The following is a 23,259-nucleotide window of genomic DNA, read 5'->3' on the forward strand; positions in this document are numbered from 1 at the left end:
CTTCCCTCCACCCTGAGAGTTTTGGAGGGTTTTTGCAGAAACCACACACACACACGGAGACCCAAAAATGGAGTTCGAGAAGCGAAAAGCGGCGACGCTGACGTCACTGAGATCGGAGGTGACGGACAAGTCGCCGAAGGGCACGGTGGACACTCCGATCATTCCTCTCCTCGACGTCATCAACGGCCACCGCGACTACTTCACCACCAGCTCCTGCTCCGGCCGAATCTCCATCCTCTCTCAGCCCGCTCGCCGGGTCTCCAAGAAGAAAGCCTCCGGCGGCGCGTGGCTTTACATCTCTCACGACCCGGCCGATCCCGACTCCGTCCTCGACCTCGTCTTCTGCTCCTCCGAACAGAATGAGCAGGAGCTCCAAGACGACCAAAACGACGTTGTTTTCAGATTCGAGCCACTGATTATCGCCGTCGAGTGCAGGGACGTGGCGGCGGCGCAGGTTCTGGTGTCGAAAGCCATAGCGTCCGGGTTCAGAGAGTCCGGCATTACGAGTTCGAACAAGCGTGTGATTATCGCGATTCGCTGCTCGATACGATTGGAGGTTCCGCTGGGGAGTAGTCGCGAGATTATGGTGTCTCGCGAGTATTTGAGGTTCCTTGTGGGCGTGGCGAACGAGAAATTCGAGGCCAACCGGAAGAGGACCGATGCTTTTCTGGAGGCTCTGCAGAGTGGGGAGAGCGGAGGAGGGTTTGCGGTGGCTCCTGCTGGTGGAAATTACGAGAATGCCCCTTCCGGTACGGTTTTTCGATCATTATGAACTGTTGAATTTGATGGTGCGTTTGTGTAAATTTTTGAATTTGAGCAAATGTGTGTTGCAGGACACCTTTGATGTTTATGTGAAAGCAAAAAAAGTCTGAGTCTTTGAAACATTGGCAGGGTTGAAGGGAGATAGTGGATGCTCTAGTCTGTCTGTTGTTCCGATAGAGGTTTCCGGGGAGAATGAGGAGAATCTTTACCTCTGGGGTCATTCGGCTTGCTCATTGGTGAAGAAGGCGGATAATGGGATTCTTGTGTTTGGTGGATTTGGAGGCATTGGAAGACATGCTAGGAGAAATCAGTGTTTGCTGGTTGATACATTGTCTGGTAGTTTGAGAGGGATTAGCATAGAGAGTAGTCCTTCACCGAGATTGGGCCACACGGCTTCTTTGGTTGGAGATTGTGTGTTTGTTATTGGAGGCAGGGCTGATCCTGAGAAAATTCTGAGTGATGTATGGGTCCTCGATATACAGAAGAAGGAATGGAAACTCACCGAATGTTCTGGTGATGTATTTCCTCCCAGGTAAACTTTCTGGTGATATAAGTGAGCCTTTTCTTTTTTCCTTGTCTGGTGATGTTGTGTTAACACATTCGAGTCTTTTAATACATGTTAGTTGTACATTTGCAGGCATCGACATGCTGCAGCCGTGGTAGGATCAAAGATATATGTGTTTGGTGGACTTAACAATGATGCAGTCACTTCTTCCTTGCATGTACTGGATACAGATAATCTGCAGTGGAGAGAGATAGTTGTCAGTGAGGAAGGTCCGTGTGCCCGACATTCACACTCAATGGTGGCATCGGGATCTCAGCTATATATGTTTGGAGGATATGATGGTGAGGAAGCAATTGGAGACTTGTACAGGTTTGATACTGAAAAATCTAAATGTAAATGGAAAAAAGTGAAGGCGTCTGGGAGAAGTCCCCATGCAAGGTTCTCACACTCCATGTTTGTGTACAAAAATCATCTTGGAGTTATTGGTGGTTGTCCAGTTAGACAACGTTGCCAAGAGTTGGCAATACTTGATTTACGACTGTGCATGTGGAGGCATGTGAAACTGGAATCCAACGGCGAAGATTTGTTTGTACGTAGCACTGCCAATGTTTTTGGTGATGATCTTGTTATGATTGGTGGCGGGGCATCTTGCTATGCATTTGGTACAAAGTTCAGTAAGCCAATGAAAATCAACTTGCTTCCTCTGATGCTGAGAGATGATAATCGTAAACCACTCGTTGCAGAACTGCATACTGACCAAATTGATATTGTGAAGAGCGAAAAGAGTAGACATCCACAGGTTCAAAATGTTAAAACATTAACCGAAGCTCCTGACCTAAATTTTAAGAGTGAATTACCCATGGCTGATGGCATTGGTCAACAAGTGGATGCATATTGGGTTCTGAAACTTGAAAGAAAGTATGCGAAAATAGGGAAGGACATACTAAAGAAGTTTGGTTGGTTAGATCTTGCAAGGAAGGTTTACTCCGTGGAAGGTGGTTTACATATTTGTTTCCCTGTGAGTGCAAAATTTTCTGATGTATTGAAAGAAAATCAGCATCATATGGCAAATTCATTTGAAGGACAGAGTGATCACATTTGTAAGCCAGATATAGGAAAGGAATGTTCGATTGATGAGGTCACCTGTTCAACAGCCTTAGACATTCTAAAGGAATGTGGTGCAACGAAGCTGGTAGATGAGGTTGTTGAAGTCAGAAAAACTGCAAAATCTCCCTTGAAAATAATGAGTGATGCCGTGGGGTCTCTGCTGGAGGATAAAGGCCTACCTGCAGGACTGTTGGAGGAGCTGCCAACCAGGTTTGTATTTTGTGTATCCTTTCTTGCAAGTAGGAATAGAAAATCAATTTCTTCAGAATGGTCTGTGAGGTAATTAACTGGGCACTGCTTACTCTTGTTTAGTTCTAAGATCATGTCAAAGAAGAATTTCTCTTAATGGAGGGTTGGTAGTTTATAAGAGGAACACTTCAGGAAAAAACTTTGTCCCAGAAATTTCACGTTTCGTTGGTCAAAAGCCTATTTAGATAAGGGTTCACAGGTAGTAACTAGAGACAATGACTCTGTGCTTGTGATACTGATAATAGAATCATTTTGTCCATTTTAGATGGGAGCGCCTTGGAGATATTGTTGTGCTTCCAGTGACATCATTCAAGAATCCGTTATGGGACTCAATTGCTGAGGAGCTTTGGCCTGCTGTTGCCAAATCAGTAAATGCTGTTCGCCTTGCTCGCCAAGTAAGTAATATACAGAACTACAGAACTATTTTATAATATGGGGTTTGCTTATTAAACTTAGAAGATGTTAGCTAGTACTTTGTTTACTGATATTCATGACTTAAATGTGTTGGTATTACAGGGCCGAGTTGCATCAACTGGTACAAGGGACAGTACTTTGGAGATTCTTATAGGAGATAATGGTTGGGTTGATCATCGTGAAAATGGAATTCTCTATTCTTTTGATGCTACTAAGTGCATGTTCTCCTGGGGCAACCTTTCTGAGAAGCGCCGCATGGGCTCTCTGAATTGTAGAGATGAGATCATTGTGGATTTATTTGCTGGAATTGGATATTTTGTGCTGCCATTTCTTGTCAGGTTCGTTTTGATAAGAATTCAATACAGTACTCTCCCCTCAGTTATATGAATGGAAATTTACCGAGTTTCTTTTTGTTACCTTACTCTCCAATTGGAGATTTCTTCGGTTATGGGAATCTAAAATGTATAAACCATTAAAATGATAAGTACAGTCAGTCTGTAATTTACCTTCTTTATATAAGAAAGTTGGGAGGCACATACTCTTTAAGAATTTCTAATGTTGATAGTCACAGTTGTTTCATAGATGTGAGAAAAATGCATGTCAAACTCTTCTTTCTTGGCGGAAAACTTTATGGATGTTGCAAGGATTAGTATGATAGGAAAGTGTTTATGGCACTCATTGCATGGACTTTTGATGCTTTCTCAATTTAGCCCATCAAATGATGGTTGCTGGCACAAACACTGTAGATGCATACTGTTTGATCATTTCTATTCCTCCGGGGTACCCTGAAGTTTCTTTCCTCCTCCAAAGATTGCACTCCCTGAAGATGTTTAATGTTGGTTGATCAGGGCCAAGGCAAAACTAGTTTATGCTTGTGAATGGAATCCTCATGCTGTTGCGGCACTCCGGAGAAACGTACAAGCCAATTCTGTCAGTGATCGATGCATCATTCTTGAAGGAGATAACCGGACAACGGCACCTACAGTATGACAGAAATTTCAATATTGATAATCGGTTATTTATTATTAGTTTGTGATAAGATGGCTCGTTTTTAGCTCTTTTGCCTTTCAGAAGCCAACTTTTGGTGATGTTGTATTCTTGAGGCATCACCTGTCCCCATTTAAGGGGAGGTTGCTATAACATGGATTGTTTTGTCACAGGGAGTGGCTGATCGGGTCTGCCTTGGTCTCATTCCATCAAGTGAATCTAGCTGGGCCACTGCTGTTAGGGCATTAAGGTGAAATATGTCCTCAATATTACATATTTAGTGTTCTCAACGTTTTCTATAATTTTAAACGTCTTCAGCGACCCCCTTCTTTCAATGGACCAATGTAAATACACATATTGATTGCAATTCTGGTAATGCAGGGGTGAGGGTGGGATGCTACATGTGCATGGGAATGTGGTGGACTCAGAGGAGAATTCATGGACCAAGCACGTAACAGAATCAGTAGCTGAAACTGCTAGATCTCAAGGTATTGATTCTGGACTCACCTGGACTATATATGTATCAGAATCAATAACCATTTCCAGTTTAAGGGGTGTAAGTTAACTTTACGTTTGTTTGCAGGTCATTGTTGGGAGGTTTCAATAGAACATTTGGAGAGAGTTAAATGGTACGCCCCACACATCCGCCACGTTGTTGCAGATGTAAGATGTAGACAGACCCAGAAATAACAAAATAGGCACTGGTCCTGATCAGTTGAAGGCAACAAATTATTCAGGACCCATCAATTTTCCTTGGGATCCCACAATGCAGTAGGTAAGCTGGCTTGGACTAGATTGGCCTGCTTGAGAAAAAATATTAAAGATGATTGTTTGGTTTCTGGGTACTAAATATATCCCTTCTTAATGAAAATCGACATTAGCAAAGCATTGTATGATTTGTATCAGAAGGCACTGTATGTCCTGTAACTTTGGAGTAATGCATAGGTTCTTATTGATTCATAAACCCCATCAATTTTTGTTTTGGTCATTATTGATTCATTAATACCTTGTCATTGACTACTTTATGTATACAGATACATAATGCATACATCTATATATACTTGTGTGTAGAGATTTCTTTTGGGTTTTTAGTCATATCCTCATAGGCATGGCTCATGGGCTCAAGTATTCAACTGTTCAAGTAGGTGTCATTATCTACTGGTTCTTTCTAAATATAGATTGGAATTGCCAAAATCTAAACAATATCCTTTAGAATGGACAATGTGGAGTCTTATATACTGTTAATCAGGTTTTATATATCATCCATAGACACAATTGTAATAATGTAATCTATTCAATCCAAACATTTTGCTCAGATTCTATATGCACATGCCACATGGTAGGAAGGGTGATAGTAAAACATCGAGCAGTGGCCTTAATTTGCTCCCATCTTTGTTTCTTATGCTAAAAACTTTTTCTCCTACTTGCTTGTTGCCCTGTCAGACTCAATACTATTATAAATTTCTCCCTTCAAGATTTCAATAATGTTTGATTGATGTACTCTATTATTTTGCGTTAATACTTACATTCACATGAAAACTAACAAAGCGATGTAATGTAATAAAAAAAAAAAAAGATAAGTGGTCTAATTGGGGTGCCTGATTTTCATATATTAAATTATTAACACCATTACTAAGAGCATCTTCAGCCAAATAAAATTAGACCAAGTCTCTAAATATTTGTATAGGACAATTTCCAATACATAGGTCATGTGTACCAATTGATGATTCATGGTATAGACTAATAGTTTATCACCATCCAGGGTTCATGATAATCAATGGGATTCAATGCTCTTAAGTATGAGTTGCCCTACACATTGTGGATCTCTAGGGATTGGTCATAAAGTCATCTAATTGGAAGTTTTTATATGAATAAACAGGTTGCTTATAGATCATAGTCATATAGTCCAATTTAAGGGTTATTCTAAACTACACCTAGCAATAGGCTTCCCAATTCCAAATTGGTTAATTAGTCAATAAATTAGATCTTCATCCATGTCTTGGTTATCATTCAGAGATAACAACATAGCATGAACCTTCATAGTAGGATAAACGTTGCTTATTTGGCCTAATCCGAAGTGAACCCCTAACAAATAACAACCATTAGAGACTTAACTACTTCTTTGTTAATCAAATATCATTTGACTAATTTGGTTCCAAATAGTAAGGATTAATTAATATATGATAATGCGTCACCGACACGTCAATTCTGGTGGGTGAGCTCCATTCATCATCTCTGAGTTCATGGCATTCATGCATTGAGACACATAGATCGCTTGTACACTCAATGCAAAGTGTCGGTGGTCACAGAGCAACAGTTCATGAGCTTTTTTAATCTCCTTGCAAATTAGTTCGTTTACCAAAAGATTTCAGTGGTATTAGTATTTTAACCTATTCCTTAATGAGCTGTGAATCTGTGATCTTTTAACTTTTTCCCCTAAATGGTATTAGACTATTAGCAATTTAGCATTTTATCCTATTCCTTGTATTTGAATTATTCCTTCCAACGTGCTTAATGTAACTTTCTCATTCTTTAATTAATCTCAGATGCTTCAAATCCAGATTCTAAACTTTAATAATTTTCCTTTAGAAAGACATTTAGTTTTATTTCCTTAGAATGAATTTGACTGGATAATGCTTTTCTTTTCTTAAAGTTAAAGATAAACCCACTTTCTTTTTCCGTCTTTTTCTTTGTTAATGCATGTCATAATGTTATTGCCTTTAGCTTTAGTAATCCATTTAACTATGGTCTTTAGGCTTGCATTAAGCTACAAACTCAAGGCAACAATGTAAATGAGGGATCAGTTCTGTGATTTGCTACACAAAACTATCGTATTTGGGTTGAAAAGCATTTGATCTAGTTCCCAGTTTGACTGTGAAAAGTGCAAACACACAATTACGCTACAGGAAATGATACAGACACTTCCTTTTCTTTTATGCTCGATATTCTTTATGTTGCTTATTTTAGTCTTTGTAAATTCATGATAATGACTTGCTGAGGCCAGTCTTTTTATTTAAAAACAAGTGCTGAGGCCATCTTTTAGCCTTCCAATATTGAGTTTAAATTTGCCAAATGGAAACTCAATTATGAAGCTCAAAATAATTTAGAAATGAAGTTGGTGGATGGTGGGAGTTTAAATTTGGAAGGAAATTACTAAAAGATTAGATCAGTAGATTCTAGTAGAATGTCACATGAGGTCATTTATCTTTTTTTACACAAATGCTTTGAAGTTGAAGTCTTGAAAGTGAGAGAGTTGAAATCAAGATCTGAGATGCAAAACTACAACTTCCCCTCTTCAGCATTTTCTGTGACATGCAACAAAGTGTTACCAAAGCTAGCTTAATTTCTGCACAAAAGGTTAGAAAAGTCAATTTCAGAGTGAATGCATGCAGTAAAAAAGATGAAAAGCGTCAGAGTCATCATAACCCAAACTTGGAACAAGTGTCCCTAATATAATACCATATGTGTCCATCTTCTGGTTTATTTAAGCAAGCATCCAAGAGTCTAAAACCAAAGCAGGGCCTCATCAGTACTGACTACTGAAACTGCAAACTCTACTGAAATGGCTTCCAGAGCTCTCTGCTTCTTTGCTTTGCTATCTCTCTCAGCTGTGCTTTGCTTTGCTGAGAGCAATGAGGAAGACCCAGGTCTTGTTATGAACTTCTACAGTGACTCATGTCCTCAGGCTGAAGATATCGTCAGAGAGCAGGTCAAGCTCCTCTACAAGCGCCACAAGAACACTGCTTTCTCTTGGCTCAGAAACATCTTCCATGACTGTGCTGTCCAGGTACATAAACTCCTGTCCATATCTCACTATTTTTCTTTTCTTTGGTTATTTGGTGGTTAATTTGTGAGTAACATTTTTCTTTTGGATTTTTGGGGTGACAGTCATGTGATGCTTCACTACTTTTGGATTCAACAAGGAGGTCTTTGTCTGAGAAAGAAATGGACAGAAGCTTTGGGATGAGAAATTTCAGGTACATTGAAGAGATCAAAGAAGCAATAGAGAGGGAGTGCCCTGGAGTTGTTTCTTGCTCAGATATTCTTGTCTTGTCAGCCAGAGAAGGAGTTGTTAGGGTATGGGACTTAATTTGTTTATCTCTTTTGTAAAAGCACATAGATCTGAAGTTGGTATGATTAAATTTGAGTACAAGTGACTAAAGCATGTTGATCTTGTTGTATTTTCAGCTAGGAGGCCCATTTATTCCTCTTAAAACTGGAAGGAGAGATGGTAGAAGGAGCAGAGCAGAGATCCTTGAGGAGTATCTTCCTGACCACAATGAGAGCATGTCAACTGTTCTTGAGAAGTTCTCTGCCATGGGCATTGACACCCCTGGAGTTGTTGCCCTTCTAGGTATGACTCGTCAAATTTGTTTGGTAAAGATGTCCATTTCATGAATACAATTAGTCAAGTTTCTCGATTTTTAGAAATATAACCACTTTAACCCTCTTTAAATGAACTAGTTTTCACTGTTTTTGGTCTAATTGTCATTCTTGTGTAACCAAATACAGGAGCTCACAGTGTTGGAAGAACACACTGTGTGAAGTTGGTGCACCGTTTGTACCCAGAAGTTGACCCAGCTCTGAACCCAGACCACGTCCCCCACATGCTCAAGAAGTGCCCTGATTCTATCCCCGACCCCAAGGCAGTCCAGTACGTGAGAAATGACCGTGGTACCCCCATGATCTTCGACAACAACTACTACAGGAACATCTTGGACAACAAGGGTTTGATGATGGTGGATCACCAGCTTGCCACAGACAAGAGGACCAAGCCCTATGTCAAGAAAATGGCCAAAAGCCAAGACTACTTCTTCAAGGAGTTCACAAGAGCCTTCACCATTCTCTCCGAGAACAACCCTCTCACCGGAGACAAGGGCGAGATCAGGCAACAGTGCAATGTGGCCAACAAGCTCCACTAGAGCGACCTAGCTAGCTCTGTTTAGAAGTGCTTTTCTTCTTTGGTTATACAAAGGAGAAAGAGTAGCTAGCTCGTGTGAGTGCGTGACGCAGCTGCTTGCATAATAAGTTTTTTCCTTTTCTAGAAGTCGTTCGTTTCTATGGCAGCTATCATCAGTGCACTGTCCCATGATGTATGGTTTTTCTCCTTCTGTTTTTGTTGTTGTTCTTGTAATGATGTTGGGATGAATGTATGTATGTATGGGTGGTTTCAACATGTATTATGCATGGACTTCAATGATGATGGTGATTGATACTTCATGCTTATATAAGAGCAACTCTTAACAACTTTTTTGTGAAGAATAGTTCGCTTAATTTTGCTGAAATTGTTTCCTGAAAAATTGAGAAAGAGTGAAGATTTCAAAAGTGTATGTATGTATCAATGTATGGGTGGTTTCAACATGTATGAATTGTATGGTGCATGAATTATTGATGGATTATTGAAGATTCACGGCTTGTTCATAAGGATAAGGGGACCTTGACTTAAAGACAAAGATGGAAAGGATAAGATTCTTTGGTGTTTGTTAATTAATATCTGCTGGTAGGTGGAGTGTCTATAGATGTAGGGTTAGATAGTGAGTCCTACAAGAGATGGACTTTAGAATGGAGAAGATTTAACTTATCTCTAAAAGCAAAGCTTTTTGCTCACACAATTAACAATTTTATTAAATGTTTCCAAAAGCATACTATTAAGAAAACAGGACAATTACAAAATGCCAAGCCAGAGTGAGAAAGGAGCTTATGCAATGTGCATTGTAGAGTGATGGTCCTATTTGAATATTCACAAGTTCTGTCGATCTTTGAGCAGTAGTTGTACCAGAGGTTTCTCTTTGGTTACAGAGGTTGCTTCAACCCCAAAGTTAATGTCTGCTCGGATCATTAAGGCAGCTAGCTTGTATCTTTGAGCAGTAGTTACATCCCCGGCCCACTGAGAAGTTCAGGACCAAAAATACATCACAATGATGTAATTTATTTATACTCCAGGTAAGATAATTTACAAGGAAGACAAATATGATCACAAGCAGATCATTATTGCACCTCGCTAGTTCTTCTTTGGCTCTATACTGCTTGAACTACAATCATAATCACTATCAGCAGCTTCCTCCGAGGCCATGCCATTTTTCTTTGCTACTTCTATCGTTTTGGGGATCAATGGACCGCAGGATGGATGGCTGTAATAAGGCTGCGGATGGATGAAGTAATTTCCGGCAGAAGGGTAAGACCGGTAACCATATGTAGATTGATAAGGTAGTCCAGGAGAAAATGTGTTTGGGGGAGGCCAATATACCATAGGCATGAAAGTGTTTGATGGTTGTGGAGGAAAAAGGTGATACGGGTTTGGATTATGATAGGGGATATTAGTACCAGCATTGGTGATCACAGTGTTTGAGATTGGTGGAGCAGCTAATGGGGGAATACAGGTTTGATTCATGAGTCCAAATTGAGGTGCAGAGCTTGAAAATGTACCATTTGGGAATGAAGTCTTCTGCATATTATGAGGCTTACTATTAGAGTGAGTTTGTTTCTTTCCCTTTGTTTTTGTTGAAGAAGTCTTGCCACAAAACTGCTGAGAACCTGGACTAGCCTGCTGAGACAGCAAGATAGTTGTAAACTGAGAAATTGACATGATCAGAATAGACATACTTTAAAATACATTAGCTACGGTTCAACTATACAATCAAAGCCAAACTATAGTTTCTTGTATCTCTTCTTGAACTTTAGGGATTAGGAACCAAATTGACTTTTATTCTTCTCGAAACTGAGTTTGTCAATGTTTAATAGAAAAAGGGAAGTATTCAGATATATGAACTGAGATGGCAATCTTACAGTATCATCATCTATCATAGGATATGCAAGAAATAATTCCTCTCCTTCAGCATCCTCATCTGTCCTGCAAGATAAAAACTATGCTTTGATTAAATACAAGGTCAAAATGAAGCTGCTAAGCCCCATTAATACTTCTAGTTCTGTTATTGGTACTAATTTTAGTTCAATCCATTAGTATCCATTACTACTGTTAGATCCTGAACTAGCCAAATAACTTCTTCATTCTGTTTTAAAACTAGTCAAACAACAAACATTCATGTCCTTTTAGTTATTAGTTCTGTATACCTGTAATATTTCTGGAGCAAGTCTAAGTTCCGATATTTGGTTTCCCTTTGAACCAGGTCATCAGGAAAACCAGCCATGAAAAGAAGTGTGATTCCCAAGGCTTTGAAAAAGAAGCTCCCACTGCGAACATGAGCTAGCATTGCCATTCGACACATCAATGGCCCAAAAGACTTTAGCTTGTTTCTTCCCATGCGCTGTCTGACATATCTGGGACATATTAAAACAGACACTTTTGAAAGTCTGCTAATGAAAATAAACCTCAGAGGACATGAACAAGTGACCATGGAGTTCATCTCTCAAGCTTATATATCAGTACTCAGATAAGCTTACTCATTTTGGGGAAGGTTTCTTGTCCTTCCACCATACTTGATGCATAGAAATAAGCATGATGGGCAGCTAGGATCTGATGGACGCATAGCCTTCTCTTCCTCAAGTATTTGAACTGGACATAGTGTAGGGTTCTTTCGGTTTGGATAGAATACCTTCCTCCGAACACCAGGATTTTCATACAGAACATGCTCCTACAGGTAAAACATAACTTAAATATTTTGTTTGCTAATGAAAAGGAATAAATAGATCATTTACATATGTTATATGCCTGATCACAAAATGAAATGGCATTTCATAAGAGCTGAATGTTATCATTGATCTAATACATCATTAAAGCACCAAAGTTGATTATCACTTGAATGCAATGATCAAATGGTATTGAAATCCCCTTTTTCAGGGTAATGGCAACAGAAATCACAACAAAGAAGAGACCAGCATACACAGCATATATATTGTTAATTTATAATAACTTGTATCTTCTAGTAACAATATAAGACCTTAAGGATAAAATTTAAGAGTAACACGTTAAAAATTATAATTTCCTTACCCCAGGATCTGTTGGAGATATGTATTGCTCGCCCTTTCTTAAAATGATAAAATGGTTGAAGTCTAATTCATATATATCTTCACAACCATGCCTTATACCAAGAGATGCAAAAACTATGATCTTCCTTATTGTGTGTGAATGAGCATTTTTCTGTAGAAGGGATTCTGAATCAATTATTCTCTTCACTTCTTTTGGGCAAAATGCCAACTTTGGAGGCTTTTTATGTTGTGATAGGCTCCCGGATCCTGTATGAATAAACTCCTTCGAAGTTGGGATACTAGTTGGTACCTTGAAACTTCCAAAATCCTTAGGTTCTGTCTTGTTTTGGTTTCTAATTTCCATCTCATTACAAATTGGCCCTATTGGTAGTTCTTCATTGGTTTCTCGGTTCACATTTTGAAATAGTGGCTGACCTGCACCTGAGAAAATTTCTGCACACCCTGCATCTGAACCCTTATCAGCAACTTCATAAATCAGTTCATCAACAAGTCTTGAAGTTTCATCAGCTTCTTTATGGTCATTGTTAATACCATCTTCTTCGCGAAAATCTTCATCTTCATCATCACTGTCATCAGTTTCATCACAATCTGCAGTTGAATCACCATCCTTAGCTTTTTCAGAAAGCAAAACCTGTGTTTCCTCCATGCTCATCCAGTTGACTAGACGGTCATCTACAATTGGATCTTCAAGGGCATAGGATTCAATATGATGCTTCTTCTGTGCAGCAATTTCAGCTTGGACAACAGTTATACTACCATCCTCAGTTGTGTTACTAGTGAGTTCAATCTTCTGTCTCTTGAACTTCTTCAAGTTTCTTTCCATTGAATTTGAGCAACTGCCCTGAAACCAAAAAAGGTAAGGGTCTGGCCAACATAAAAATTGTGCAGTTTTGATATGAATGTATGGCAACACTATGAGCACTGCAAGTCCACAGTTTCTCCAACCATCCACAATGATGATGAAAAAAAGGATCGGTGATAGTAACATGAAGAAGAAAAACTTTATGCAGTGATCAAAATTAACAATTTTCCTTATTTACTTGAAATATAATCAGATTAGCCGGAAAGTACAAACAAGACAACTAAGTAGTGAAAACCAATCTCTTTCTGAAACCATGCATCTTATAAATATTATGACACTAAAAATTCTCTAACTCTTAACTGAACAAAGTACAATGTTTTAAGGTACTGATTCTCTATACTTGCAAGTTTTCAATCTTATATTAATAGAAAACAAAGCACAAAAATACTATCAAAGAAAAATTGGCAGTTCTACCTGTCCATTTGTTCGAGGAGGTTCATTCTCTTTTTCCTGTATCCGAGCTTCAAGAATTAGTATTCTCTGCATAAGTTCTGCATTCTTCTGTCTTTCCCTTTCTAATTCAGCTGAAATCTCTGCAATAACATCGACACCGTCTCCTTTCATACCTTCCTCTATCGCGCATAATGCAGAAGCCTTGACCAATCTAGCACAAGACTGCAGCTCCACCATTAGCATACACAATAAGCAATCCTAAAACAAATTCTTCCAGGATGAAAATCTTGAAAGAAAACTAATTTATGAAAGCAAAACCTTGATACCCCACGAAGAAAAACTGCAAAATGGCTCAAGTAACTAAGCTTTGAACACAAAAACCATATCAAAGAAGTTGGCTTTTTAGAAAAAGCATATGCAGATTACTGATTACTGATTAACATGAAAGACTGCAGTTGTCACTGAAACAGAAAGAAAGAAAAACCGAGAAAAGAAGTGAGACTGATCGGAATATGAGGAGGCTTTTGTGCTTGATTATTCTTGCTTCAGTTATATAAGTGGCAAAAGACATGCAATACCACGTGCAACTTCCAAAGGCATTTCTGGAAAATATGGTTTCCAATCAATAACCAAAATCTAAAATCCATTGTGAATGAGACTTCTTTTGAGCGCTGTAGTATTTGCAGAAGCACATATTTTTGGCATTGTTTTTATCTCCTTGTATATAATTCATTTTCGATTAGCTAGGAACTAAAAGCGAACAAGAATCCAACAAGAGCTCACCTGTTAAGCTTTTTCTTTAAGCGCTTTGAGTCTCACAATTTGATGACAAACAACTCACAGTTGTGATTTAATATCAGCTGCATTGTCTTCTTATGTAAGTGGTGAAGCAGCTGGTACCCCATTTTTCAGCAGCCTAAGAATAGAGCATCCGAGGCACTTTTCACATATAATACACAATTACATAATATGCTTGTACTTTGCTCACCAAGTAAAAAACATAAATAACTTACCCCCGTTGCTTTACCTGATCCAACCATTCTTTTTATGGCTCAGTCCTCGTGTGGATTATGCTCAGTTTTGCAGCCTCTACCTATTATAATAGGCCGTAAGTCCTCAAGTGCAGGGTTAGCAATCCAAGGGTGTTGTGTCGTGTTCGCCTTAGGTTATTTCAAACGGTGCGGATCTAATAATTTTTCGTTTTGTGGTTGAGCTAAAAAAACTCGCATGTTCCAATGTTTCTTGATTGTCTATTATAAAACTCAAGAATCTCTTGTAGACATTTTATCGAACACATTGCTTTCAACTGATCATAATACATATCTGATATGAACAAAACTCGCATGTTCCACTGTTTCTTGATTGTCTTTTATAAAAAAACTCAACAATCTCTTGTAAACATTTTATCGAACACATTGCTTTCAACTCATCATAATACATATCTGATATGAAATACGCATTTAAGTAACCTGCTACCTGTCCTATACTTATGAGAACTACCCTGACTATGGATTTACTAATGAAAAATGAACGATCAGGTTTGCAATACAGAAAGGAACAGATAAAAAATTTGAGGTCTGTCTTGACTACCGAGTCCCATTTACCCCTTTCCCAAGGTATGTATATAATAGATGTGAGTCACACGTCCATACAATATAGAATTACAACCTCACGTGCAACGGGAACTTAAATGATTGTCTCTTTAATCACAATTTGTGTCGGGGAATATGAAGGTGAGTAAACCTTGGATACCATCCTACTTCTAATTTTAAACAAAATTAATCCACCATTCGGGGCACCCACAGTTGCTTAGTTTAGTTCCACCATTTGAAGCTAAATGTAATCGTAAGACAAATAACTTAGTCTTTCAAATGATGAAAAACTAGGGGTTTAGTGGTGGCCAAAGTCATGGACTTATACAAATCCTTGTTCAGGTTCTGTGGAAACTGTGCTGCAGCGCTGGAGTGGTTAATTAAAAGAAGTCCTATAATGAGTACACACACTCCCCTTGATTCATTGGCTTTCTAATTTTCAAGACAAATAGTATTCTAAGAACCCTGCAGGGACTGAAATGAAGGGTGTCAAGTGGGTGTGGGGTGGTCTAGTATATGTATTTTGTTTCTCTTGTGGAGTGTGTAAAATGAGATTTAAAAGACTTGTGATATTTGAGGTCGCTGATACATGATTCAATGTTAGAGTTGGTTAAAACTATAAACCAAGTCTAGTAAAAGTGCTGAAGTTCAAAAGATAAATGAGTATATATAGTCTGTACATCTACATCGAAAACCCTAATACATCTCTCCATGCCCATAGATTTGTCTCCTAATTGATAAGCTGCTAGTGAAACGACTAATCAGAAAGGAGATCAATTTCGTCTTGCAAAGCTTATCAATTCAAGAGTAAGTTCAAGACCAGGTAATCAACAGAGAGGTTAGAAAAGCTTCTAGTTAAATAAGATTTGCTTATTTCTACAAAGAATAGGTTATTTACTTCATGTTTTTAGGTTTAGGAATCGTGCTCTCTATAAATAATTATATGTAGCACCCTATCAGATAGTAAATTTCAGAATCCAATAAACATTAGAGAAATATTTTCTTGTTAATTTTTTTTTTTTTTTTTGAAAAGGAAATATTTTCTTGTTTATTGCTAGAGGATGTAAGTGAGATATCATCGAAGAGAAGCACGTACGGAAAAGCCGATACAAGGATCATCAATAGTGCCTTACCTTCCACATACTCGGGGTGATGACTCAAATACTTGCAAACCTTCCTGTAAAAAGCTTGTTGAAATTTAGGGTTGTTTGCAAGTTATGGTGCTCCTTAATCTCAAGTCATCAATTCGTCAGAAAACAATTATCTCTATGTGCCAGTAATACCCAAAGAATAATCATGAAACTTGCTTTACGACTTAGGATTTTACTCAGTTAATGATTCCATAGTGCTCGATGAAACTTCAATAGATATTCGAATTGGAGGCTATAATCGCTTTTGTGTCATGGGTTCTTGTGATGGTTTGATTTGTTTAAAAGAAGGTGTAACTGGTACGATATTGCTATGGAATCCAAGTACAAGAGACTTCAAAGTGTTACCGAGTACTTGTAACAAAAAAAAAAAAGTGTTACCGAGTACTTCTGAAATAGGAGTAGTACATGTGGAACGAAAAGATGATGAATGGATATATGGATTTGGTTACGACTAAAATAGTGACGATTCAAGGTGCTAATGGAGCTCAGGACTCTCCTCTTGGTATCTTGTTTACTAGTAAGCATTCTGCTTTTGTTAGTGGAGCTCTACATTGGAGTGCTGCAAAAACTGACTGCATTGGAGCAATTGTTTCGTTTGATTTAACAAGTGAGACATACAAGGAACTGCCACTACCACATCCTAATATTCGGTGTTATAAACTAGAAGTGGGGGCTTCAAGAGGTAAACTACTTGCTAGAGAAGACGATGATAGAGGTTATTATATTTGGGTGATGAAGGAGAATGGGGTGCTAGAGTCTTGGACCAAAACGGTCAAAATTCCAAGGATGTGGGGCACTTTAGGGCGTATCATCTTACAACCGATGACATGGTTTATGGAAAATGGGAAAAATTATGTTGTATGCAAGTGGGAATCCGGTTTCCTACAATGCAAATAAAAATTCACTTGTGTATTTTGCTAGGGATGGTATATGTTAGGGATGATATAATTGACAGTTACCATCCTTGTTGTGTTGAATATGTAGAGAGCTTAGTCTCACCCAATGCTTACAACCTTGGAGTGAACAAAAATTTTCGTGTCAAGATCGAAATTGTACTAAGAAAAGTAGTGAACTATAGTGACGGATCCAGGAAGTCTGTCCAGAGTGACTCTTATGGAATGCCTGGACTCCTATATATAGCTAAATCTACAGTGTCGAAGATCTTGGGGTCGAGACGCCACCGTGGCCGTTTAAACCCTTACGAGCACCGTTTGACCCCTTGTTTTATTAGCAAAAGAAACATTTTCTAGAGGAACCACCCTTCCAGAATATGGTATGATTTTAGTCTCAATATTTGTCTTCAGGGCCATACTATATTACAGATGTATGTAGAAACTTCCGGTTTCAATTGAGCATGTGAAATAGGGAAAGTTCAGTAACATTTTCTAGGCATTATTGCATTGGACATATCATTTTCTTATTGAATAAATGATTTGAGGCCAATCAGTTTCTATCAGTAATTTTCTTTTCTGTGCTTTTAGATCTATCTTTCCTTAGTTTTCTACATTTTTAGACTGAGTTGAGGCTAATTTACGCCAGGCCTTCGCTTGTAGCAGTCCTACAATGGTCTGTGAGGAATAGTATCTGTGGAATTTTCTTGATTGGTATTTCATTTTTGTTCTAAAAGTAACAGTATGTTGATTGGATTGATAGATGTCGATACGCAGCTACCTTTTGTTTATCATCTTTCATCCACGGAAGACACTGTGACTTTGTTTAAGTTTTGAACTTATGCCAATCAATAACCATGTGTGTTTTTCTCGAGATGCAAATAACTCAATCGAATATATGAAACACGTGTTTTCATATGTGGCTTACCAAATACAAATACAATGTTTTAGTTTTGTGGAATAGTTCTGCCCATTTCTTGGGATCGAGTTATTTGATTCTTTCTGCAGCATGTATAATGCATAGCGGATAATACATTATCCATTAAAAATTTGTTGAATGGAATAATTGATGTCATTGGACTCATGGAAAAAATGTCAGTCCATATTCAGGCAAAAGTTTCAAACCAAGGTTGAACTGAAAAAAAAAAAAAACAGACACAAGATAAACAATAGATGCACAGAATGTCACAAACACAATACAAGATTATCAAAAGTTCCAAACTCTGCTTCATATTCCCAAACTGCACAATTTTTGGACCTAAGATTCACAATGGTCAAGTATAGTAGAGCCTAGTCTACATCATACTACCCAGTAATCGATACCCCCCAACACAGTAAAGGCACTAAAGCAGCTCAAAGTTCATAGTTCACTTCTGCTTTTAAATTCTGAAATACACACATGAGCATAATCAAGAGTGCCTTGTGGGTTGATTTCCACTTCTCATCATTGTGCAGAATTCCGTGTAGTTGATCCTCCCGTCCTATTGGTACAAATAGGTCAGCATAAAAAACAACAAAGAAAATGCTCAGAAAATTTGAAAGTTGTAGATAACTTACATTATCTGCATCAACCTCGGAAATTATTTCTTTGATAGTGTTTTCATCACCCATTCCATGCTCCTTCATAGCAGCCTCTAATTCATCTCTTGTTATATACCTGTCAGTTGAAATTGACAGTGATGAATTCATTAACTTTCCTCTATGAGGAAGTGATGTAAGAATATACACCCTACAATACTTTTGCTTCTCTAAGCTGATCAAGTAGTTAAAACTTGATAAGAAGCAGAAACCCATTAAGAAATTGATAGATTTTGCATTAAAATTTGTCAACTCACCCACTGCTATCCTTGTCAAAATACTGAAATGCTTTGTACAGGTGTTCATCTCTCTCTAGTCTTTGTCTATGCATAGTAGCAGATATAAATTCAATATAGTCAATCGATCCATTTCCATCAACGTCAGCCTGAAATGTACAGACAGGAGTTACAAGAGTGCTAGTCATTTATGAAAATTGAAAAAGCAATGCACAACAGCTGACAATAAACAGATTGAGCCCTGGCAAGTCATTAGTTACTTACAGCATCCATTAGTTGCCTGACTTCGGTTTCTGATAGCCGTGACCCAATACGAGCTAATCCTGTCTTCAGTTCTTCGTAGGTTATTGTACCACTTTTGTCGGTGTCCATACTGGTGAACATTGCCTTAAGACCTTTAATTTCTTCTTCAGATAGATTTTCCGCTATTACCTAATTCATGGAATTTTCAAAATGCATCAACATTATTGAGCAATGTAAGGGTAAAAGAACAGAAGGAATCATCTGGACCCAGGTAGTAAGATAAGAAGAGCTCTGCTTTTTCCCCTTTTTTCCTTCCCTAAAGGTTTAGACAATGGTTCTCATGGTAAAACTAACCAGTAACTTGAAAAAATCTCAAGACTGCAACTGATAATCGAGTTGAAAGGCAACTTTTCATTTTATAACTAAGTGCAGGTAGGAGCTTCAAAACCCAGTTTGATAAATTACCTTCAAGGCAAGCTTCTTAAGCTTATTCATTGCTCTCAACTGCTTCATTCTAGAGAGAACTGCACTATCTATTGGCTTGTCTGATGCTTCTCCACCTACTCTGAGCCAGGGATGCTCTACCATACAGAACATTAAATTTTAGTCGGATACAGAATCATGAAACAAATGCTAGCTGTAAGAAGACCATCCTACAAAAACAACGGCATTGTATTTTATTTGCTTTTACTTATGACTGTAGAGTAACAACCAAAAGGCACATTGGTCACCCAGGGTACTAATGCTTTCTAGTTATTTGTTGATCAGTTTCTATCTAACTATAACGTGATGCCTAATGACAGATTGTTGGTGTAAGAAAAGAACCTACTTGGAAAGAAGAACAGATTAATTACCCTTGAATGCCAGGAAAAGTTAATATAATGGTATCATTTCATAGGTTAACGACTAGAATCTCATATGGGAACTAAAATCATTTCAAAGTTTCAAACAGAGATATGTTTGAGGATAATGGACCACTAAATCATACAAAGGAAATATTTTAGAGATTGTATACTGAACATGTTCTACTTAGTTGTAACTTTAGGAGATATCTTACCAAGAACTTTCAGTGAAGTAATTCTCTTTTTTGGGTCCTGTGTCAGCATCTTTCTAACTAGGTCTTTGGCACCGTCTGATATTGACGGCCATGGTTGACTTTCAAAGTCAACTACACCTTCCAATATTGCATTAAAGATGCCCCTCTCAGTCTCTGCATAAGTATAAAGTTAGTGAAGTGATGCCTAAGATAACTACGAATAAGAGCACATTCAGTGTTTAGAAAGAAAACAATGAACTATATTTACCAGCCCAAAATGGAGGTACTCCACTAAGTAGAATATACAGAATTACTCCAGCACTCCAAATATCTATCTCCTTTCCATAACTACGCCGTAACACTTCAGGAGCAACATAGTAAGCACTGCCTACTATATCTCGGTATACCTTCCCTGAGATGAGTGGAAAGAAAATGTCACTTTCAACAAGAGTTCATCCAAGCCAAACAATCATATCAAAAGACTTAGAAAGCTTTAAAATAATAAAATTCACTTATTTATATCATAGATTGATTAGCTACACTCCATCACCTAGAAAATTGGCACAGCGTAATGGCTCTCACAACTTAATCTCAGCCACTAACAAATTGGTTTCACAGTAAATTACACAACTTTCTTCACAAGATAGCTTCTTGACTTCACAATATCTACAACTAAGTTGCAGCTTACAGACAACACTAACAATTTACAGCAAAGTAATACTTCTAACTTTAAACCACTGCATTAGAAACCCAATTTCAATAAGTTCTTATTGGCTATAGGACACATATTCACAGCAATAATGAACCAAACAAACGAATAGGGACTATGTGCCATTTCAACAGTCCACAGCATAGTTAAGCAATCACAATGATAAAAAATCCAATTCCACAACTTGTAACATGAAAGATGAACAAAAGCTCATAAAACTCTTAGAAACTCACCTTCCTCAATAAAAACAGACAGCCCGAAATCCGTACCCTTGAGCATTGCCCCTTCCCCCTTACTAGACAGCAAGAAATTCTCGGGCTTGAGATCACGGTGCATCACAGCCATAACATGACAACTGTGCACAACATTCACAATGTCCCTCACAATCGCGGCGGCAGCTCTCTCCGAATACACTCCCTGCGCTATGATCCTATCGAAAAGCTCGCCGCCGGCGCAGAGCTCCATCACCAAATGCACAGAGTACCTGTCCTCATAAGCCCCCTTGATCTCCACAACGTTGGGCTGCCCAGACATGTGCTGCATGATCTGTATCTCCCTCTTGATATCATCCCTATCGCTTTTACTCACCAGCTTGCGCTTCAAGATCGACTTGCAGGCATATGTATCACCCGTAGACTTCTCTGTGCACAAGTACGTGATCCCAAATTGGCCTCTGCCCAGTTCTTTGCCCAGAGTGTAGTACTGCTTAATGTCATCAAAGGGCTTCTCAAGAATGCTGTTTGGCGGCACTGCTGGCTTCACTGGCTGTGGGTGTGGCTTTGGTGGTTGGGGTGGTGGAGGTGGGTTATGGGTTGGAGGAGCTGAAACTTTGTGAGGTTGCTGGGTTGAGACAGACAAGGATTGCTGTTGTGGGTGGTGGTGAGAGATGGGTATGGATGAGGAGACATACCCATTCTTAGGACCTGGATTGGGTTTGGTCTTGCTGCCACAGCAACCCATGTTCCAAATCAAGATTCAATGGGGGAAACCCAGTTGGGGATATCAGACAAAACTCCAATGCAATGTAGGAGATTGAGGATTGGAGGTGAGTCCAGAGATTTGAGGACCAAATTTTTGAAACTTTGAGGTTGACTTGGAGGTGAACTTGAAGATGCGGATCACTGCTCTCTGGTATGAAATTGAATTGAATGTTGTGTTGGAGTGAAATAGAGAGAGAGAGTATATAGGGCGGACCCGCAGGGAGGAGCAGAGGAAACGTTTGTTTTACGCGGTGGTTTTTCTTGGCCACACAGTAAATACGCGGGTAGGAAACTACCGTTTTAGTCTTGAGATGAAATACGCGGTACCGGAAGAATGGTGCTTTGTAATTCACAAAGAGAGATAGTACAAGGGAAGAAACGCGTAGCTTGCAGTGTAACACACAATTTATGAGCGACTGATGTTTCCGTGAAGGATAAATTTATATATATTGGGACTCTCCGCAGATGGTTTATAGCTGAAGAATGTAAGAGATATTTTTATAGAAAATTACACATAAGTGTTACTTTGAAATTTTAAGGGTTATTATCACAAATGGTACCTTAACTATACCTCAATCTTATCGATGGTACCTGAACTTCAATTTTGATCACAACTAGTATCCGAATTTTTTGATTTCATTTTAAATGGTACCTAGAGCCACCTCCGGTCACTATTCCAACTAAAAACGACATGGGAGGTGATCATAGTGATGATTTTTAATGATTTCGAGGGTTGCGATCATATATAGTGATGATTTTTTGGTAATGGACTTGTCTTGAACTTTTTTTTTTATTTTTTGTTTTCTTAGATTTGGTTTTTTTGGCCGGAATAGTTACCGAAGGTGGCCTTAGGTACCATTTAAAATAAAATTGAAAAGTTCAGGTACTGGTTGTGATCAAAATTGAAGTTCAGGTACCATCGATAAAATAGATGATAAGTTCAGGTACCATTTGTGACTTGCATCATCAAATTTCTTCATTCATGACAATTTTGCCCCTCCACCGAACAAAACCTGCTCATATCAGATTAATATATATATATATATATATATATATATATTGTTCAAGGAAAACCTAATTTGTGTTTAGCCCAAACTCTAGGTTACTTGACCTAGTGGTAATAGGATTTAATTAGAAGGATCTAGAATCCTAATCAATGTAGAATTACTTTCCTTGTATGATTGAGATTCTATGCATTGTAATCCTCTATATAAAGAGGCCCCTATTATCAATGAGAACACACAGCAAATTCCTCTCAAATTCAATTTCTCTACAACACGTTATCAGCACGAAGCACTAACCCTGAAACCTAATATTCGTAGCCTCCAAACCCCCGAAACCTCCGCCTCCCACCTTGAAGCTCTCTCCCCCAGGAGCCCAGAACCGGCGACGAAGACCCCAGAACCGGCCGGAAAATACCCGAACCGGCCCCCGGAAATATCCATACCCTCTCTCCCCGGTTCGGAGCTTTCCTCCCAGCCAACTGCTACCAAACTCCACTAGCAGCTGTAGCCGGACCCCAGATCACCAGAGACGAAAATTCATCACCGGAACCGGCCTAAATTTGATTGAACCGGCCACCTGAGCTCACCAGATCTGAACCGGCAGAAAGAAAGAA

At 38.6% G+C, this 23,259-nt stretch overlaps 4 protein-coding genes across 7 annotated transcripts; 2 read left to right on the plus strand and 2 right to left on the minus strand.

The window, feature by feature from the left end:
• On the plus strand, positions 1–5,052 carry LOC112167203 (tRNA wybutosine-synthesizing protein 2/3/4). The gene is made up of 9 exons (XM_024304181.2): positions 1–749; positions 892–1,294; positions 1,400–2,584; positions 2,889–3,018; positions 3,140–3,375; positions 3,886–4,021; positions 4,198–4,274; positions 4,406–4,512; positions 4,608–5,052. The coding sequence occupies exons 1-9, from the start codon at positions 68–70 to the stop codon at positions 4,712–4,714; spliced, it is 3,063 nt and encodes a 1,020-aa protein (XP_024159949.1). The 5' UTR covers positions 1–67; the 3' UTR covers positions 4,715–5,052.
• Positions 5,053–7,515: 2,463 nt separating this feature from the next.
• Positions 7,516–9,283, plus strand: LOC112167574 (peroxidase 42). Its single transcript, XM_024304612.2, has 4 exons — positions 7,516–7,811; positions 7,913–8,101; positions 8,213–8,378; positions 8,537–9,283. The coding sequence occupies exons 1-4, from the start codon at positions 7,587–7,589 to the stop codon at positions 8,944–8,946; spliced, it is 990 nt and encodes a 329-aa protein (XP_024160380.1). The 5' UTR covers positions 7,516–7,586; the 3' UTR covers positions 8,947–9,283.
• A 708-nt stretch (positions 9,284–9,991) lies between these two features.
• Positions 9,992–14,130, minus strand: LOC112167565. Of its 4 annotated transcripts, XM_024304602.2 has the most exons (7): positions 14,010–14,130; positions 13,248–13,448; positions 11,973–12,812; positions 11,426–11,616; positions 11,096–11,302; positions 10,811–10,874; positions 9,992–10,571 (listed from the first exon to the last, which is right to left on the minus strand). In XM_024304602.2, exons 2-7 carry the CDS (start codon positions 13,395–13,397, stop codon positions 10,026–10,028), a joined length of 1,998 nt encoding a protein of 665 aa, XP_024160370.1. In that variant the 5' UTR covers positions 13,398–13,448; positions 14,010–14,130; the 3' UTR covers positions 9,992–10,025. The 4 variants fall into 4 exon arrangements, with proteins under 4 accessions (XP_024160370.1, XP_024160371.1, XP_024160367.1 ...); XM_024304603.2 differs by lacking the exon at positions 14,010–14,130 and having other exon boundaries at positions 11,973–12,807; positions 13,248–13,959; XM_024304599.2 differs by lacking the exon at positions 14,010–14,130 and having other exon boundaries at positions 9,992–10,568; positions 13,248–13,958.
• Positions 14,131–18,013: 3,883 nt separating this feature from the next.
• On the minus strand, positions 18,014–22,021 carry LOC112166481 (calcium-dependent protein kinase 21). Its single transcript, XM_024303346.2, is given in 9 exon segments — positions 18,014–18,292; positions 18,294–18,340; positions 18,417–18,516; positions 18,695–18,822; positions 18,938–19,105; positions 19,382–19,497; positions 19,974–20,126; positions 20,221–20,364; positions 20,895–22,021. Coding segments are annotated over 9 exon segments (1,656 nt in total). The 5' UTR covers positions 21,622–22,021; the 3' UTR covers positions 18,014–18,219.
• Between the last annotated feature and the right edge of the window lie 1,238 nt (positions 22,022–23,259).

The sequence above is a fragment of the Rosa chinensis genome, chromosome 5, assembly GCF_002994745.2.
Source record: "Rosa chinensis cultivar Old Blush chromosome 5, RchiOBHm-V2, whole genome shotgun sequence".
NCBI lineage: Eukaryota > Viridiplantae > Streptophyta > Magnoliopsida > Rosales > Rosaceae > Rosa > Rosa chinensis.